The sequence below is a fragment of the Falco naumanni genome, chromosome 1, assembly GCF_017639655.2.
Source record: "Falco naumanni isolate bFalNau1 chromosome 1, bFalNau1.pat, whole genome shotgun sequence".
NCBI lineage: Eukaryota > Metazoa > Chordata > Aves > Falconiformes > Falconidae > Falco > Falco naumanni.
Window position 1 is genome coordinate 126546848 of NC_054054.1, and position 18934 is coordinate 126565781.

At 44.8% G+C, this 18934-nt stretch overlaps 2 protein-coding genes across 13 annotated transcripts in view; one reads left to right on the forward strand and one right to left on the reverse strand.

Moving 5' to 3' along the window:
- Window positions 1-284: 284 nt before the first annotated feature.
- CCDC40 (coiled-coil domain containing 40) lies at window positions 285-13637 on the reverse strand. 2 transcript variants are annotated; one of them, XM_040582185.1, is made up of 20 exons: window positions 13524-13637; window positions 13141-13266; window positions 12296-12409; window positions 11660-11828; window positions 11304-11458; window positions 10721-10804; window positions 10413-10632; window positions 9419-9576; window positions 8454-8576; window positions 7948-8069; window positions 6961-7204; window positions 6671-6853; window positions 5122-5367; window positions 4153-4366; window positions 3406-3575; window positions 3191-3282; window positions 2499-2619; window positions 1648-1836; window positions 1236-1394; window positions 285-620 (listed from the first exon to the last, which is right to left on the reverse strand). In XM_040582185.1, the coding sequence occupies exons 2-20, from the start codon at window positions 13237-13239 to the stop codon at window positions 375-377; spliced, it is 3108 nt and encodes a 1035-aa protein (XP_040438119.1). In that variant the 5' UTR covers window positions 13240-13266; window positions 13524-13637; the 3' UTR covers window positions 285-374. The 2 variants fall into 2 exon arrangements, with proteins under 2 accessions (XP_040438119.1, XP_040438120.1); XM_040582186.1 differs by lacking the exon at window positions 12296-12409 and having other exon boundaries at window positions 13524-13635.
- Window positions 13638-13670: 33 nt separating this feature from the next.
- The window catches only part of TBC1D16 (TBC1 domain family member 16), a 33808-nt gene continuing 28544 nt past the window's right edge, over window positions 13671-18934 (forward strand). For 3 of the 11 annotated variants that reach the window (XM_040582196.1, XM_040582194.1, XM_040582193.1), the window contains exon 1: window positions 13931-14065. The gene's annotated coding sequence lies outside the window, so the exon portion shown is untranslated. Of the gene's footprint in view, window positions 13786-13930; window positions 14066-18934 lie in introns of those variants that run through there. The other 8 variants (XM_040582191.1, XM_040582189.1, XM_040582197.1 and 5 more) reach the window with 8 other exon arrangements.

Genomic DNA, 18934 nt, shown 5'->3' on the forward strand with positions numbered 1-18934 from the left:
ATATTGTGTATATAATATATAGTATATGTAACATATAGTGGGATATATTATATATATATTTTTATCTATTAATATCCATTACAGCTATATAATTTATATGTTAAAATATTCACATTATAAATATATTTATGTATTTATGTGATATATAAAATATGTATATATATTGTATATACATATGTATATATGTATAAATATGTATATATATATGTATATATATATGTATGTATATATAAAATATATAAAATACATTTTTGTGATAAATATATATAAAATACATTTGTATGGTAAATATTATACTCTACACGTTTATTTTTTTATGTTTATTTACCAAGCCTGCAGCCCCAGAGCAAGTGCAGGCGGGTGTCTGTGTCTTGTCAGGCTTCCTGGGGGCCCAGCCGGGATTCCAAGCAGTGAGCGAGCCACTGGAGCGCCCCGTGGTGCTGAGGATGTTCCTGCTGGACCTGGTGGACGATGGCACGGATCGTCTGGAGCCGGGCCTGCAGCTGCCGCTGCTTGTCTCGCAGGGCTTGCTCAGTGCGGCACAGGGGCACGTACTTCCCTTCCTTCAGCGCCTGCAGATGCTTCTGGCGCGTCTGTAAGGCCACAAGCTCCAAAAGGTTCTGAGGAGAGCAACAACGGGAATTGGTTTGGCAGCAGACTGCACACAGAAAAGGACTAAGTACCTGTGACACAAATCACATTGATTTCTAACTGTCACACTGTGGAACAGAAGGGCTTCTTAAGGACAGTGCTATGACGTCCCCATAACGACAGCCAAACAGCATCCCCATCTGAGCTCACAGAACTCTGCACATCAAAGAAACACCCACACATACAGGGCAACCCTTGCTAGGGCAGAGTTTCACCGACTTCAAAACTTCCCCAGGGGCCATTCAAGACCCTGAGCTGGCTCTCAAATTTGTAACATACGTAGGAGTAGCCAGCTCGCGCTCACAAAAGATAGTTGTTAGTAGATATTTTCAAGATACAATGTCCTTCAGGCTGATGTTCCTAGGTGAATGCTGCCTCACGCGAGTGCAGCTGCAGAATCAATTTAGGGCCACTATGAGCCCTCAAAATGTGCTCAGTAAACATAAAGTGTTTCTAAAATTACATGCCAAGCATGCCCGGTTCAGGACGGTGGCAACACAGAGACAGGGAGCTGGCAACAGAAGAAAGCAGCAGGTTCCATGTTCCATTTGGCTCGTGTGCTGCAAGGAAGCGGATGCGCTCACCCATCGTTTCTTGTTCCGAAGACATTCTGCATCTGAATCAAGGCCATGGCACTCCGCCTGCAGCCTGCACAGTTCTTGCTGCTTTTCTGAGAAGGCGGCACTAAGGGACGCTTGGGTGCTCTCCAGCTCCCGGATGGTTTCACTGCAGCCTTGAGCATTCTAGTAAATGGAAGAAAAGGAAATGGCAGATTCTGGATCTTCAGTTCAGCTGCATTCCCAGCCATACTCCCAGGATTCTTTTTAAAAAAAAAAAAAAAAAAAACAAACGAATTTCCAAAACCTATCCCCTGTGTGGTACTGTACCTGTGCAGGCACAGTGTGTACCGACATCCCACACTAATTGCTCACCGGTGCTAATTACAAGGCAAATACAGGTTATGTGAATTCTTGCAGCCCTGCTTTACTTGCTCACCTTCTGAGTTTCACTGATCTTCTTTTTCAGCTCCTGTTTCTTGCGGTGGAAGTCGCTCTTCACGATACGTTTCTTATCTGTTTTGTTCTGACCCTCTCCACGAATCACTATCGCCTCTCTACGAGAAACAGATGCCTCCATATCACGAATCATCTTCTCCTGCTGCTTCATCAGCTGGCCATAGCGAACCTGCCATTTGTCAAGATACAAAATAGGCTGAAAATAATGTTTACAAGTGGTACCTAACTGAAATCTGTGTGGTACGTTCCATCAACATAAACCAGAAACATGTGACATGTGAGCACTGGCAAGCCAAACTAGCTCCAAATCCAAATGTAGTTTGCCCCGTGCAGATCTGAAAGCCAGAGGGCTGGAGTATCAACTCATCTAAAATAATTTTCAAAATGTTTCACTGGAACTCATTAGCAATAGCAAAAGCAGAAGAGCAAAAGCATCCTGAGAATGAAAATGAAGAGTTGCTTTGCCAGAAGATAGAAAGACTTCCCTAACCATTTATTAAGATGATGCAATATTTAGCAATCAACGTTTCTTTGCTTATAAATTGGGGTCATAGAACAAGGTGGCAGACATACTACATTTTAAATAGGTTTCTCAGGTGTATCTAGATGCTGCTGCAGCCTATTACACAGCATGCACATGGAACACAAAGTGCATGCATGCTGGATGTATTTCATTCAATCTAGCTGCAGGGTGGTAAGATTTCCAATACTGCTATGGCCTCAAAGATACTACTTCTCCAGCCTGTTTCTCATCTCCTGCCTCAAGTTTCAGCAACTCCAAATCTGAATAAATTGTGTGCAGCTCCTCAGTCCTCTTTCCCAGTGCCTTACTTGCATCCTGTGAATCTCTCTTCTCATGGCTGGCATTTCGCCTTGCCCTGTCTCAGAATCCACCACTGCACGCATCTCTCTTGTCAGCTGGATCTTTTTCTCCCATAGCTTGATTTGATGCCTTCAATGACAGAAAGGGAAAGCAATGTCTTTGTAAACAACAGAAAGGATGCTCTGTACATCAGTGTACCAAGATCAACTCTGAACACAGAGCTGAATGGTTTGGCAGCAACGAAAGATTTGCAAACGGGACATGTAAAAGGGCAGCAACAGAGCAGCATGAAATCGGGCAGGAAGCTCGGCAATTTAGAAAATGGCATGATGACTGTAAATACAGGCATGCCTAGTCTGACAGGGGGCTGATGGACCCCAATTAATTGCCCAGTGTGGCACACTGGCTCTGAGTTCCTGGCAGAAGAGATAGCATGCAGATCTTGGCAACATCCAGCATAAGCAAGCATGCTGGGATTGTTAAAGCCAAAATCTTCTCGGCTCTTGCTCATTCCAGGGACAGCTAAAGCCGCTTTCAGTTTCTGCATTTCAGAAATTCATTAAACTCATCTTCTCCAAGGACAGAAGCACATCTGCTGGTGCTGGTTCAGTCTGATGACTGGAGAAGAAAGGCAACATGGACACATTAATATTAAAGTTCAAAGACTGTGGCACAAAGCAAGAATCTCTCTGGTACCTACTCTGCTTCCAACAGGCTGTTCAGGAGTCTTTCCTTCTCCTCAGTCAGTTGACTGTGCCTGTCCTGCATCTCAACTAATTCTTTTTCTGCTGCCTAGATTTGGGAAGTGTGAAACAATACAAGACTGTCAGACTGAGAAAGTTTTACAGGGTCACTATTTGCCTCTGATCTGCATGGGAGATCAAGACCTGGAAATGAGATGTCAAGCCTCTATACCTTGAGAGAGCGTACAAACTCATTCTCTGCAATAATGTTGCCATACTGCAGCTCCTCACAGCTGCTGTTTTTCTTGTTGATCAACACATTCAACTTTATCAAGTCATTTGACATGTTCTTCATGTGACGTTCAATCTCTTTCTGTTCTTTAGTTTCCTGCTGAATTTCATCTACAGGTTAACGTAAAAAAAAAAAAAAAAGTCTTAAAACAGAAAAAAAAAGTCTTACCGTTCCCCATGAACACTGGGTGGAATACAGGCAAGGTGTGACAAACTGCTATTAGACCAGACAACACTGTGTGCGGAGCCACCTGTGTCCCACATACCCAGCCAAAACATTTTTCCACAAGCTCAAAAATCAAATAAGGTTTTGAAGGAGACTGCTGTGGAAAATAATTAATTTTAGCCAAGGAAAGTGCTATCATTGGTGGGGACATTTACCTACGAACTACCTGCAAACTTTATTTAAGAAGTATAACAGGTGATGCAGTCACTTAGCATTCAACTGTGTCAGTTGAGACAGCAGGATCAATCCTTATAGGAAATAACAACACACAAAACAGCAGAAGGTGCCTGGCTCTTAGCCCCACAGTGCAGTGCTGAGGTTGTTTGCATTATTGGTCACATATGTAGGAGCACTGAGGGCATTCTTTGGTGAAGGTCTAGCATTACCTGTCTGTAAGCCTTCACTCACTTTTTCCTCCATTCACGGATTAACATTTTAAGAAAGAGTTAGGGAATTACTTACTTTCAGTGCGCACCTTCTTCTGCTGCATTATTGTGATCTGTTTCTTTAACATGTCCAATGAGGCTATTTGTTCCTCCCGTTCATGTGTTAACTTGACCAGCTCTTTCTGCTGATTGAGCCAGGACTTCTGTAATGTCATCACCTCAGAATCATATTCTTCTATCTGCTTGGTCAGCTTATGGATCAAGATTTCCAATGGTCCAAATTCTTGCCCCTGTATGAGGGCAAGGTTTGAGATAAATCAGGCAGAAGCTGCTGGAGCACTTGTTTATAGCATCACTGCAGAAGGCTGGTCCAACTGCTGAGATGCCTACTAAATACTTCAGCTATACTGTTATTTTGTCAGTTACTTTCTGCCTCCATTCCCCATGAGTTGGATGGAACTAATCATTCCTGACCTCACAGGAATAAATGCAGCAGAAGCCCGGATGGTTCTTGGACACTGTGACAGAAGGCCTGCCTCAGCTCTTATAACAGGTACATCCGGACACTCAAAAGCGTGCGCTGTAGTACTCGTTTTCACACTGCTACCTGTAAAGGTCTTATGGCTCACTGTGCCAGGGACAGATCACGGTATCATCTGAGCAGGGCCAACCATCAAGTGACGGAAGTCACTCTGCCTGCTCCATTCTCCCCTCATCAGTCTTTGCAGATTTTATAACGAGATTCTATTTACTCCCAGAGTATTGATGTCACGCAACATTTTCATCGGGTGCAGACAACTCCCTGCAGAAATCTGTGCTAGGCACACCCTCATTTCACAACTCCCAAATGCCAATTCCTCTTTGCATGCATTAAGAACTGTTTGACAAACGTAAACATTTACATTAACTAGTGCAGCTTTTAAATCACAATACCGATGCCTGAAAGTTTTAACTCTCTGATGCTTCTGCAGTTACATTTATCAAGGATATCTGTGGTCACCACAAAGAAGAAAATCAAATTTGGGGCAAACATAAAAGTACATACCCCTTGCTGAGAAAGAATCATCTCCAACCTTTTGTTGTACTGGCTGATGATCCCTTGCTTGTTCTCAGACAGGAGACTGCACTTTGCAATCTCACTTTCCCTGCAGCTGATCAAATCACAGATATTTTTTACTTCCTCATCCAGCTCACAGAGTGTTTTTTGGAGAATTGTCAGCCTGCAGTTGGTATGAGTTGCATCCAGAATAACCTGGGCCATATCATTCTCAACTTTGGAAAAACGCACCTCCTAGGAGTATCAACAGACAGAAAACAAATTACTGTCACCAGTAGCAAGTCATTGATTTGTAATGCCCATTTTTCAAAGCACAGGAATCAGGGGATTTAGATTCTACTCTCAGGTCTGTAGCACACAAGCTGTAAGCAAGCTCCTTACCCTCTCTGTACCTTTGTTTCTCCATCTATTGACAGGAGATAGCAATATTTACCTCTGCCATAGGCTGTTGAAAAGCATTAAGGAGCCTAAATATCCCAAAACCCTGTAAGAGACCATACTCACCACTTTGCAATTACTTTCCCTGCCCAGATATCTCTAGTTGTCTGGCTAACAGTAGTAGGACATTACTTTATTGTACTTTCTCCACCATACCTGACAAACACATCCCTCACCTAACAACACCTGTACTAGCCAGAAAGCACGGGCATGCCTTTTTGTTTGAGTGCAGTGTGAATGCAACCCGGTCATTTTCAAGAGCCTGTCTGCTACTTCTGCGCAGCCTGGACCACACTGTGAGAGGTTACAATTTGGTCTTTTCCAAGTCCATAGTCTCTGCGCTATATTCAACACAGATACTAATAGGAGTCAACATGAAATATCCACTTGTTTGTGTATCTGTTGGGAAGGAGGGTGAAGGGGCCTTTCTCACAATGGAAGCCAGTACTGGAAGTCCTCCAGTTACTTAAGATATGCCCTTGATTTAAAAAAGCTGGGGCAGGCTGAAGTAACTCACAGAAATACAGAGGTGTGAGTGTGTTGTGTCAGTTCCAGCCCACACAACTTGGTATGATAAATACTATGCTGAACCTTCTAGTTTTTCTATCTGTACCAGTTATACACTCCCAAAGAGAGCAGCTTATCATGCCATTAAGATCTGTGGGTCTGGTTTGACTGTTCCTTGGATTGTAATCCTTACTTAGGAACAGAGAGCATGCCTGTATCATGTTTCGTGATGGAGTATAGAGATACAAGTTAATGTGGAATATAGAAGTACCACCTATCTACTGTCTTCCTCTAATACCGAAGAACTGGTAATACTTTATAGTAAATACTCCTATGATTTATCATTCTGCTGTATTTTATTAATAAATAAAGAATAGTATGTTATGTGACAGGCCTTTTTGGCCAAACTCTCTCACATATACCAGAATCCTGCAATAGGATCGCTAGAAGAAACAAATTGGAGTCACAAACCCAACAGACCTTCAGTTGCAGAACCAAAAACCAGAATGAAGACACTGACAAAACACACTTGAGAAACACTTCTCCAGGTGGTTTCCTTCCCCTGTCCTCCCAAATAGAAGAGCCACTATACCAGATCTGTTTTTCTCTTGTGAAGTTTTGCAGTCAGCTGTGAGAAGTACTTTGTAGCTTTGCTGGACATCATCTGGTCCCGAAGCTTTGCCAAGATTTCATTCTCCATCTGTTCTTTGACATCAGTTGCTTTCTCTATATCTTTACTGATGGATAACAATTCATCCAGATGAGTAGCTTGATCCTAAGAAATATGGAAGACAGAGACAGGATCACTACAACTGTTTGAGGAGGGGTATTAAATACTCATGTCCAATTCAAAAAGATTCTTCTTTCATGGAGTCTTCTCACCATCTTGGTCCTATTGAGGGCCTGCTCTGTCTCATGGAGAATGCGACTATAGGTGCTACATTCAACCTTCAAGGCCTCCTGCCTTGAAAGGCACTGGGCAATCAGTTTCTTTGTTGTGTTGGCATTGCTCTGTGAACGGTTCAGGATGGTGACAAGCAACTCATTCTTCTCCTCCTCTTTTCTGATTAACTTTCTGCAGGCATGGATGTCTGTTTCTAGCAGCTCGAGGTCATGTTTGTACTTACTAGAGAGGCAAAGAGGATGGAAAATCATCACAGGGATTGATAGGTGTGCTGAATGGTCATCTACAAATTCCCCTTTTCAAACATGCTATTGCAGCAACAACAGTCAAGAAGGAAGATCTTTATAAATACTAGTCTGTTGTGACAGTGCCGAGTCATCAGAAGATGGATGGAGACATTAAGATTTAAAAGGAAAGGTATGTAGGAAAATTAATTCCTTCTTTCAGTCCTATTCCTACCCCCCAGTCTTACCAGAATGCCACCATATAAAAGCATATTGTTTGTTCTCGGAGAATCAGTCAAGCTTTAAGACTCCAGACCAAGTAAACATTTCCTTTGGCAACAATAGGAAGGTCTTCCTGAAGATTTCTAAAGGCATCATAAAAACCCTAACCGAAAGTGACAGATAAATCCTCCTTGATGTCTAACTTTTTGTATTGAGAGATTCTGCAAAGGTGAAGGAACTCTTTTAAAGGAATAAAAAATGAATAGAATAACTCTAAACAGCTTTAAAAACTTCACACATTTTGAGGGAGAGTTGTGTTTCAGATAAAGGAAAACAGTAACAAAGAACTGTGCTTCTTATCTTTTAACCTTATTATGTGCTTTAGAGCAGCAAACTTGTTCTGCCTGACATATCCTGCACATACAGTGATAAACTTGACAGAAGACATACTGCTCCTTTAAGAATCCCTCCTATCCAAATTATTCGAGGTCTCTCCTGGGACTGTTTCAGATACTGTACCTCAGCAACTCCTGTGTGGCAACATAGGCTTCATCTCTTTGCTTCATTCCAGCCAAGCTACTATTCCACTGGTTCATCAGTCGCTTTTTCTCCATGTTAATAGCCTGTGCTTCCATATGAGCCTAGGGAAGAGAGAGTTGGTAGAGAGGATGAATCTACACTGTGTTGAAAACCCAAATACCTGTTACAATGCAGTATTTTTTTCTGTTCATAATATGCTGGGCAGGAACAGCTTCAACTAACAGCTGTCTGGTTTATTGTCACACCAGACTACAGAGCATAGGTCTGCAAGAAAAAAAAAATACTGAGAAGGTGGGGTTTACAAGCAGTTCTTAAGGACAAAGGGAAAAGAAAAGAGGAAGAAAAAAAAGTTGTCTTCATTTCCCCAAACAGGAACAAACTGTAGAATTCTGGCCTACATTGTACATACCACGTGAGCATGAGCCAAAGGGGTCAGTCCCTCCAGGGGGAAATATTAACCAGCAGCAAAAAAAGCACCCTCCTACCTCATTTACCACTTGCCGAATTACTTTTGTGTCCTCTGCCTGGGCCACAAACTGAGCTTCAAACAGAACAATCTGTTCTTGTAGTTCACAGGCTTTTCTTGTTAAGTGGTCCAATAGAAGATCCTAAAGAGTCAGAGCCAAACAGTTCAGGATGAGTAATATAATCTCAGTCTTAACCAACTACACTCCACCAGAATAACATAGGCTAGAAAAGGAATTAAATTGGCAACTGGGTTAGATTTGATTCCTACTGAAACTTTTCCATTAGTATAAAAATGGCTCATAAATGCAGCAGTGACAACTTTCAAGAGAGTGAAACCTTCTTTGCTGATTTTTTTATTATTCCATTTGCAGTAGTAAATTGATACTTTTGATCTGAAGCAGCAGTCATTCCTGTCAGCACAGATTATATTGCGCCACCTCTCCAGCTGCTGGGAATCTTAATCATTTAATGTTTTAAAATCCATTGTTAAAAAACATTTAAATCTATCTAATTTCAACTGTTTGCATGCAATTCTGCATTAACAATAATCAGTCTGGGCCCTGCTGCAAGCAGAAGGCAGCAGAGGGAGCTCCAGCACATTTTCCAAGTTCGTTGTTCATCCTAAAACTCATTGTGACTCAGAATAATTTTCCAAGACTTGAACATATGATACCTCTTCACTAAATACCTTTCTGCCCCCACACCCCCCTTTGATTGAGTGAAGAGTGATTTTCTATTAAAAGGCTTGTCAAAAACCTTTGGGTACTACATGCCACTATCTTGGTGATGGGGATCCTTCTAATTTTTCGAAAAAAACTGTGGGTTCCCACCTCCCCAGTTATTTGGGATAAATGTCCTCACACATCTTCTATGACTCAGTCACTATAGCCTTCCTTCTGACAAGGCAGCACATCCTCCAAGACTCACTGCTGTCATCTGCATTAATTTATTTATTTATTTTAAAGAAGACAGTACTTGATACCTGTTTTTTCTTCTCCACCTCAGCCTGGACCTTCTCTGCCTCAGCCTTCTTTGTTGACCGTTTCATTAGTAAAATATTATGACGCATATCCTGGTCCATATTCTGCATGTAGAAGAGACGCAAGGCGAGGTTTTCAACCTGGGTCTGCATTGCAGAGACTGGGGAGGCAGGAGGAAAAATATTTACAGAGAAGTATGTTTGTAGGATACACTTTAAACAGAGATAAAAAAGAAAGAAATACAGAAACACCCAAAGCAAAAACTGCACACCTACCAGATAAATCAGCCCTCCCTGAAATAAGAATTTACATCAGCTTTGGAGTACAGCTCCACAAGCAAAGCTAAAAATCTTGGTAAGCAATTCCTTGATTCCCAGCACACAGAATCCCAGGAAATCAAAGAAGATGCCTCAGGAGGCTATGTATCCACTCCTCTGCCCCAAAACAGAACTGTCTCTTTCTCAATCTGCTGAATGCTTCTCTAATTTTTTAATAAGCTGCAGAAACTTTCTAAACAATTTATTTTAATGCTTAGCTCTCCTTGCCATTGTAATTGTTTTACTGTTTCCTGTCCAGATGCCTGCAACAAAAAGAATTAATCAAGTCCATTTCTTTGGCTGGAATGGGCTGCCACATGGCTAGTGCTGTCATACTCCTGGATGCCCCTGATGACCTACAGCCTTTTCAGTCTCATCACGCCCTGGCAGAGATGCAACAGAGCGACGGGAATTTTCCTCCTGCTAAGTCACAGAACAGCCTATGTGACAGAACAGTTTTAATCCTAAAGACCTTCTAAGAAAAGTACAGCATTTCAACATGGTCTTAGAAACAATAGAAATGATATGGCAACCAGGAATATCTGTGAAACTTTTTGATGAGTGCATTATTCCAGATTAATTTTACTGTGACTTTCAATCCAATGCTTGACTTACATTCAAATTCATTTCTCCACATAGTACTAGAATTAGGAAATATTGCAAGAACTGCCTCAGTCACCTTTCTTGCATTCATCATCTCTGTTCTGACACATTTTCTTATAAGTAAGCCTGAGGCCTTCCAGTTCCTCTTCCAGCTGCAGACGTGCTGTGGCCATCTGAGAACAGCGGTCACGGCTCTTCTCCAGTTCCATCTGCAGATGGGCCAGCTGCTGCTGTTCTCCATAAAGAATCACCCCAAGCTCTTCCCTCTGTACTTTGCTCTTCTTCACTGCTGTCCTCTGCAAAAACAAGAGAAAATCAGCCATTTCACTTCAGCTTGGACAGGGATGGGCTGCTGTGGGAAGGCAAAGAAAGAATGACATGTACCAGTTCCTGAAGCTCTAGGCTCACTTCTTCTATCTGCTTAGTAAGGTAATTCTTCAGAGTAGCCTGGAATCTTCTCATCAGAGGCTGTAAAGAAGTATGACATTGATAAACTTTAGCATATTTGTGTAAATAAATTATGAAGAAATTTTACTGCTACTCAGTGGGAGTAATTAAATAAAGCATCTTATTTTCTGCCATAGACACTCACTAGAGCAAGTGAGAAGCATTATACAGTTGGTATTTGTTGACATCAAAAAGTGACTACTGAGAATATCTGAAAGTCAGAAACATATCAGAAGAGCTACATCTGAGAACCCATACGCTCACTCTTGCTGCAAGTACTTCTCTTTCAGGAGTACTGAAGAGTATCAGATTTACCCACTACATTGCTCACTTCTGAACCTGCAACTTCAGGGTTAATACTGAGGCAGTAGACACAGTCAGAAGTTAGTACTTTCACAGAAGCGATTTTTAAGCATGTAGTTTTAGCACACAGCTAAGCCACTGCTTACAATTTACCTCACACATTTTATACAAATAAAAATATCAAGTCTGCGAAGGACAAGGTTTGAGGGCTTCTCACATGTTCTGGATCCAAGACAACCAGTTCTGTTTTTTCTACGGTTTCCTCACTTCTGCTTATTTCGTCTTCCTCAGCTCCATGCTGCTGGCACTCCTTTTTCTTTCTTTCGTCACCATTCTCACTAGTAAACTGACGGAGTTGCTCAAAGGCAGACTCTGAATAGAGAGAAATGGGGTTTCCAATGTTACCTGGACACCACTACCACCACCACCCAAAAAAGGGAAAAGATAAAGGCTTAGGTTTCACAGTATTATGCCTCCAGTTGCATTAACAATGATCAGAAAGGGAGAAAACTAGAAACTGTGCTTGACAGATGGTATCAAGTATTGTACTGTTAGTAAGGAACTGAATGATACCTGACTCTGTGCAGCTGCTCAACTCCACTGACACGGCAGATGCCTGCAGAGGAGCTCCTGAAGGAAGGGAAGGGTTTCCTCTGTCTGCTATCGGCTGCTCCATGTCACCCAGTTCAGGAGGACATCTGTCAAACTCTGCTTTGTCTGAGAAAGTCTCAGGAGATTTTTCCTGAAAGATAAAATCCATCACCTGAAACAGCTTTTCAATCTAACCCTATTTGCACCTAAAAGTCTGCTTATTTTTGTCATCATGAGACATGAAAAATGCAAAGAATCAACAAGAGGGTCTTCTCAAATTAGTGCACAAATACACTGGCAAAGTTGTGTCACTCTTGATTAAAAAAAAACACTTTACCCATATACAGCACAACAAAGGAATCTCTCCAGTTTGGGCAGAGCTTTTGTATACTTCATGATTGACCAGTTAGCTCCTCTCTATTCCAGTTCTGATTGGGTTTGTGTTTGCAGTAATAAAACTGCACCAGGAGAATATTAAGTTACAAATACTGGTCATACGTTCTGTGAATAAGATTATATATATTGTTACAGTGCCTCACTTCTGCAGAGAACATTAAGTTACAAATACTGGTCATATGTTCTGTGAATACGATTATATATATTGTTACAGTGCCTCACTTCTGCAGAGCCAACAAACAGCTCTGTAGCTCCACAGATCTCTCTTTCTGCTTGGTCTTCCAGAGGAACGGACTCTTCCTCTTTGTTGTTGTTCCCATTCTCTGCTTCTATTGCCTAGTATACAATGCAGGTGAAAAGCAGAATAGCAGGGTTATAACAGGTTGTGGGGTTTGCTTAACAACAGGTTGTGGGGTTTGCTTAATGTTAACACTACAGTATTGTAACAAGTACTTTTTGTCACAGGTTTAATTTAGAAGTTCAATCTCATTCGCAAAAAATGGTCACTCAGCTAGTGTTAAGACAGAAAGATCCTGACAAAAATTCTACAAACCACTTCTAATTTCACATTTCTAGCTCACATCTATTAAAAAAAAAAAAAAAAAAAAAAAAAAAGCCCTTAGGGATTTATTAAAGAAAGTCTTCCAGTTTGCACTACACGTAGCCAAATTATTCTCCTCTTCCTTTTTATAAAGACATTGTTTTAACCCATATCATCATTTGCCAAATTCAAGTATTGTGCAGTACCAATGGAAGAAGAAAACTTAACACCAACAAACCTCAAAAAAAGAGCCCAAGTATGCACATCTATGAAATGTGGATAGCTTTCTTTTTAATGCGTCTACAGCAGAAATACGCTATCTAAGAACAGAGAGAGAAACTCATACTTCAAGATGCTGCTGACACAACAGTAACTAGATTTACTTTTTAGTGACTTTTTTTATAGGCAGGGCAAGACTGCAATAATTGTTTGCTTTTCTTCCTATTGAAACTGCTTCCATGAAGAGGTAGAGCTGTAAGGAACGCATGGGAACACGCTGCCCTGTAAATGTTTCAAAGGAAATCACCTCCATAGCAAGATGCGGCGGAACTCTGATTACATCCCACTCAGTGGAGACGAATTCCACCTCGGATCCCTCTGCCGCGGCACCGGGGGCCTCCTCCATGGGGCTGAGGCTGGGGCTGGCCTATGCCTACAACCAGAGCACCCCGCGGGGGAAAGATTCAGCAGCAGCCCGGCGTCTCGGGCCCGCCGCCAGCAGGCCGCCCCTCCGCCGGGGGCTGGGCACAGGCAGCCAGGGAGCGGGCAGGCCGCGGGGCCGGGCGGTACTGTGCAGGGAGGTACCGGGCCGCGGGGCCGGGCGGTACTGTGCAGGGAGGTACCGGGCCGGACGGTACCAGGCCAGGCGGTACCGGGCGCAGGGCAGGGCCTGCCCAGACCCGCACTCACCCGCCGCCGGCAGCACCACCTTTCTGTTGCCAGGCGACGTGTCAACACGTGGTCACGTGAGCGCTGTGGACCGCACCACCTCACCCCGCGGAGGGGGATTGGGGCCGCACCATCTCAGCCCGTGGGGGAGGCGGGGGACAGCGCGCTCGGGCCGCCCTACCCCGGGCCACACTACCTCAGCCCGCCGCTGCCCGCTGGGCCCAGGCGAGACCCGCGGCGTCCCGGCCGCCATGGCCGCGCCTGCCCCGGTGCGGGGCAGCAGGTAACGGCGCCGGAGGCCGGGCGGGGCGTGCTGGTGGCGGAGGGGAGGCTGTCCCCCTTCGCCCTTCCCTCACGGAGGCCGCCCTGAGGCGGCTGCCGGGCAGCCGCGGGTCACGGCGGCGGCGGCGGCAGGCGGGGCCGCCGGGCGGGCACACCCCCACCGGGCCGGGCCGAGCCGAGCCGGGGGAGTGGGGCGGCGGCAGCGGCAGCGGAGCCCGGTGGGGGTGATGGCTGGGGGCCCGCCCGGGGCTGGGCCGCTCAGCCGGGACAAGTTTCCCTAGGTTCGTCTTTGCCGGTAAAAGCGGCGGGGCCGCGGGGGACGTTGCTGGGTACGGGCGTGTTGAGCGGCGTGTAACGGCGGGGCCGGGCTGGGCTTCTGCGCGGCGGGGGGCGGCAGCGGGGCCCCGGCTGCCCCTGGCAGCGGCTGCCCCAGCCCACCCGGGCCCACTGCTCGCCACGCGTGGGGCTGGCACCCGGTTTCGTGCCTGGTGAGGAGGCACCCGGTGCTCTGCCCGGCGCCCTGGCGCTTCGTGCATTTTTATTTTATTTATCCCGTTCTTTGTCCTCCATTCCCGCGCTCCCCCGCCGCCGCTGCCCCGGGCCCACCAGAGCCCGGCGGGGGGGCGGGGGGGCGGCCGGGGTGCTGCCCCCTGGCCGGCTCGGGGCGGGCAGGTAGCGGAATGCAAAGGAGTTCCCAGACTTTATCCTCTGCTGGTTTGGAGTGGCTTCGTACCACTTGGGGTATTTTAACGATTTCCTTGCTTTTAGGGAGGCGGTCTCTCCAATTACCCCAGTACCTACCCCTTCACTCACTCGCTTCTGTTATCAGCAGAGATGTGAAGATGGATGGTCGGGATCCTTGGCAATTATTTATGTATGGCCTTCAGGCACTCCAGGGCAGGGATTACACGGTGATATATTGCTCTAGGTGTTGCTGACACTCTGTAAAATAACTCTGCTTCTTCCTCTCGGAGATCTGCCGTCTTTTCAGTTCTCAGGCTGGTAGCTTGGCTCGCAAAGGTATTATGTTCTTTAGTTGCCACTCTGAATAGGAAGTAATAAAGCTGAAAGATCTTTTAAGAGAAAACAGTAGAAATGTTAAGACCAGAACAGCTCAGGGTAAAGACCTCAGGCCTGCTGCTTCTTTTGTAGAGTCCTTCTCTAAGTTTGTAGGCTTAGAGGGGTTCATTCTTGTTCTGATGATAAATTGGCTAAAAACAGAGAAGTCTCTGAAAGCTGCTTTTCTGACCCTGCATTGTATTTCCTGAATATCTTGGTTTGTTTTGTATGTCTCGCTGCCTGGTTGGTGTAAAGCTGGAGAGCTGGGATGGGGCAGTGTGTTGCTTTCTCTGTTTGGCATACAAGAAGGGAGGGCAGCACAGTCCTGCCTGTGGCAGGGTGAAAAGGAGACCGTTTCAATGTGTCAGAGATGTGTGGTTTGATGTCTGTCGTATTAAGAAAAGACTTTGTAATTACTTTATCAATTCAGCCTTGAAACCAGGTTCCTGAGATTTTCAGCTGCTGATATTTAGGAATCTAGTACTGTGAGTGTTATCAGGCCACAGCTACAGGATGCTGGGAAAAAAAAAGCCATTAAAACATTACCTACTGCACAAACACAGCAGTTAAGTAATATGAAATGAAGTTTAATCTTAGGATGGAGGAACACGTGGCACAAATAATAATTTCTCAGCACCAAACCGTGTGCTGTGGTTTGACTCTTAATGCTAGAGAGGTGGTAAGCTTTTTATTTGCTTTTTTATGCCTAAGCAGGTGTGGCTGGGAGCAGCAGGCAGCATTTCATTTCCCTTTTTTTCTCTGAGTCACAAACTTGCAGTATTTAGTCTGCTGTCCCTTTTTTACCTTTTCAGCTGAGATGCATCTGAGTGAAATCTGTTCCACTGAAGTGACTGGAATTGGGATTGTCTGAGTGTCAGGATTTTGCTGGTGACTGCTGTTACTTTTCCTTTACTCTGTACTCAGCGGGCCGCTGCTGCACCAGCAGGTCAGCAATGAAAGACTTTTTGGTGACCTACATAATTCTCCCCATGAAATGGGATGACTTCAGAATGGCTCCCTATGGTAAACTTTTTTCCTTGATTTGGCTAGGTCATATTAAATAGCTCCAGCTAATAGCTAGTAGTTTTGAAAGCTTCCCCCACCCCCCAATGTAGCAGTATGGCAATACAAAGGGAAGGTTGTTACAAGGGCTCTCATGTATATATAGAGAAGTATAGATCAAGTGAGTGACTAACTGAGAGTTGCACAGAAAATCCAGTCAGAAGACTGGAAAGAAGCTGCGAGTTCTGACTCCTGGGCTCCTGTACGTGGTCTCTGGTCGCTCTGCCTTCCAGCAAACTGTAACCTATGCTTGAGCTACCAGAGATGCAAACCTGGTATTTTTTTTTCCCAAGGGGAGGAAGAGGCAGGAACTTCTGCAATATTTGAGCCCTTCCCAGTGCAGTGACTTTAGTTCTTAAATATGTGAAGTCAAAATTAAGTTATTAAGGGCAAAAAAGAAAAAAAGCCTATGGAGTTTTTCTTCCTTAAGCTATTTCATGCTTAAATTTGGTGCTGTTGTTTGACAGCTTGTGTTTCTCTTCTGTGCCCAGACATGCTGTAGGTCTCACGTTTCAAGAGCCAACTTACTTTGCTTGTAAAGCTATTAAACTCTTGCACAGCAAATTTGCCCTCGGAGCCACAAGACCCACTGCCAGGCACAAAGTGCTCAGCAGTGTGACTTGTCGGCTGCAGCCAACCCAAAGCGCAAGCTGTCATATGCCTCTATAGATTAAACTTATTTGTGAGAGAAGCCTCGTTGCCTTGCATGCTCACAAACTGCTCCAGTGTCAGCGTGTGCTGTGCAGACCAGGAGTAACGTGCTGGAGCCTGGGTCAGCCCATGCAGGAGCCCTGCATTGCCCTCCTGCGCCAGAATACAGGAACCTTGTGCAACCGGAGGCAGCAACATTTGGTCCAGCAGCATCTGCCAAGGTGAGGGTGCAATCTGCCAAGCCAAACAGGATTTTGTTGATCGGTTTGTGAGAAGGGGAAGGGCATTTCTAAGGAAGGCGAGCAGCCGGTGTTACTTGAGATGCTGCTGGCTGGAACTGGTCAGGCTCTTGTGAAGATTTCTTGGGGTGATTTCAGGAGTTGGCTCCCCAGCACGTTAGTGAGATCTTGTGTAGCTGAGAAGTGCTGGCATTGACTGGGAGAGCAGCCAGGGGCTGCGTGAACAGACTCGGTAGCTGTAGCAGAGATTTTTAGTGGCGACAGTTGATGTGTGGGAGAAGAAAATGTATGTGTGCTTAATAAATATTGGCACTCGGCAAGAGCTTATCAGCTAATTCAGTGCTTCAGCTTGTGGAGAGCTGGGTTGTCTCTGCCACATTGATTAGAATCCCTTCAGATCAGGGGATAAATAGAAAATTAATATGAAAAATACTTTTTTTTTTTTGAATGGTGCTAATTTAATGCTGCCTTAGCCATAGGACAGTTCCCGCCTGTCTTCCAAAGCTCACACAAGAGGCAACAGCAATATCTGCTTCCCCTGGTGACCCAGGCCCCATGGACTGTGCACGCAGATGTTGTCCCACATAGACAAGGGCTGAGAATAGAGCAAACCCTGCAAATTTGGTCTCCTTGTTATTTGCTGATTTGTGTTGTATGAACTCCGGTCTTTTAGGAAGGAAAGGCACATTCACAAGCCGTTTCAGAGACTTTGGGGGTTGTATAGGTAGACTAGATGACCTTTGGAGGTCCAGGCCATCATTTGGTCCTAGCTGGGACTGACTGCCTATCTATTTCTGTGGCCTGGCTTTGAAACCCCTCAGTGATGGAAATGGCTTCTTCAGGTTGCCCTGTCCTGGTAGACCATTGTCCCTGCTATTAGATTGACTAAACTAGTTAATGCTTGCCACAGTTTAACTGCCTTACCACTTCTGCTGTCCTCCATTGACAGCTCTTCCTTTTTATGGCAATAATAGTTCCCATGTACAAAGACTTTTACTACATTTCCGTTTCTTTAATCTTCCCTTGGCAATCTCTTTCCACACTCCAGATCACTCTTGTCACTCTCTCTGAAAATGTCCAGTGACTTGCATCTGTTTTTCTTTTAATTCTGCAAAGCTACACAGAATTCCCTAGCCTGTGGCAATGGTGAAATACTTGATTTGAGTCTTGCTGGTGATACTTACATATCCCAGTATATTTGGCTACTTGTTTGCGGCTTTGTGGTGGTTTCTGGTTTCTGATGTATAGGTCTTCTGCAAAACAAATGCAACAGACTAGATTTCTGTGCTGACAGGGCACCATATTTTTCACCTTATGTCTTTTGTTTTGTTTCCTCTTCCCAGCCTGTGTGTGCATGTGTGTATCTGCTGCACTTTCTACCTGCACACCAAGGTAGTGCTGAAGCAACAGGTGTTCTGCAGGATCAAAGCAATATTTCCCTTTAAATTCCTCTGCTTTCCAGGGAGCAGCTTTTGATCTTTACCTGTTGCTTTGTTCTTTCTGTGCTGTGTAAAAGCTAATTATAAGTTGCCTCTGTTGGCAGACAAGTCCTGCACCTCTGCCCAAGTTCCTGAGAGCCCCTGGAGAGCTGCAGTAGAACATCACACAAGCTCTTGTTCCGTACATGCATCTCCATCTGCTGTCCTTAATAGGAAAAGCTCACCTGTGTTTTCTGAGGAAGCATTACCCAGTTAACAGCAGCAACTAGCTGGTACCACTTTCCTTCTGTGTGAGGGCTACAAAGATGATGGGGGGACTGAAACATGTCCCTCACAAGGGAAGGTTGAGAGAGCTGGGTTTGTTTAGCTGGAGAAGGGAGCACTGAGAGAGGATCTTACCAATGTATACAGATATCTTAAGGGCAATGTCAGAGGATGGAACCAGGTTCTTTCCAATGGTGCCCAGTGACAGGACAAGGGGCAACGGGCACAAACTGCAGCACAGGAACTTCCATCTGAATACAAGGAAGAATTTCTCTGCCTTGAAGGTGACCAAGCACTGGAACAGGCTGCCCAGAGTGGAGTCTCCTTCTCTGGAGACTTTCAGAACTCTCCTGGACATGATCCTGCGCAACCTGCTGTAGGTGGACCTACTTTAGCAGGGGGCTGGGCTAGGTGATCTCCAGAAGTCCCTTCCAAC

Bases quoted from the DNA above. Each gene is read 5' to 3' on its own strand.
- CCDC40 (XM_040582185.1), bottom strand. From the start codon at position 13,239: ATGGAGGAGGCCCCCGGTGCCGCGGCAGAGGGATCCGAGGTGGAATTC. The intron at 2,620-3,190 runs GTAGGTACCAGA...CTGTCATTGAAG, and splicing joins AACAGCCTGTTGGAAGCAGA to GCATCAAATCAAGCTATGGG. The intron at 1,395-1,647 runs GTGAGCAAGTAA...TCCATTTACTAG, and splicing joins AGATCAGTGAAACTCAGAAG to AATGCTCAAGGCTGCAGTGA.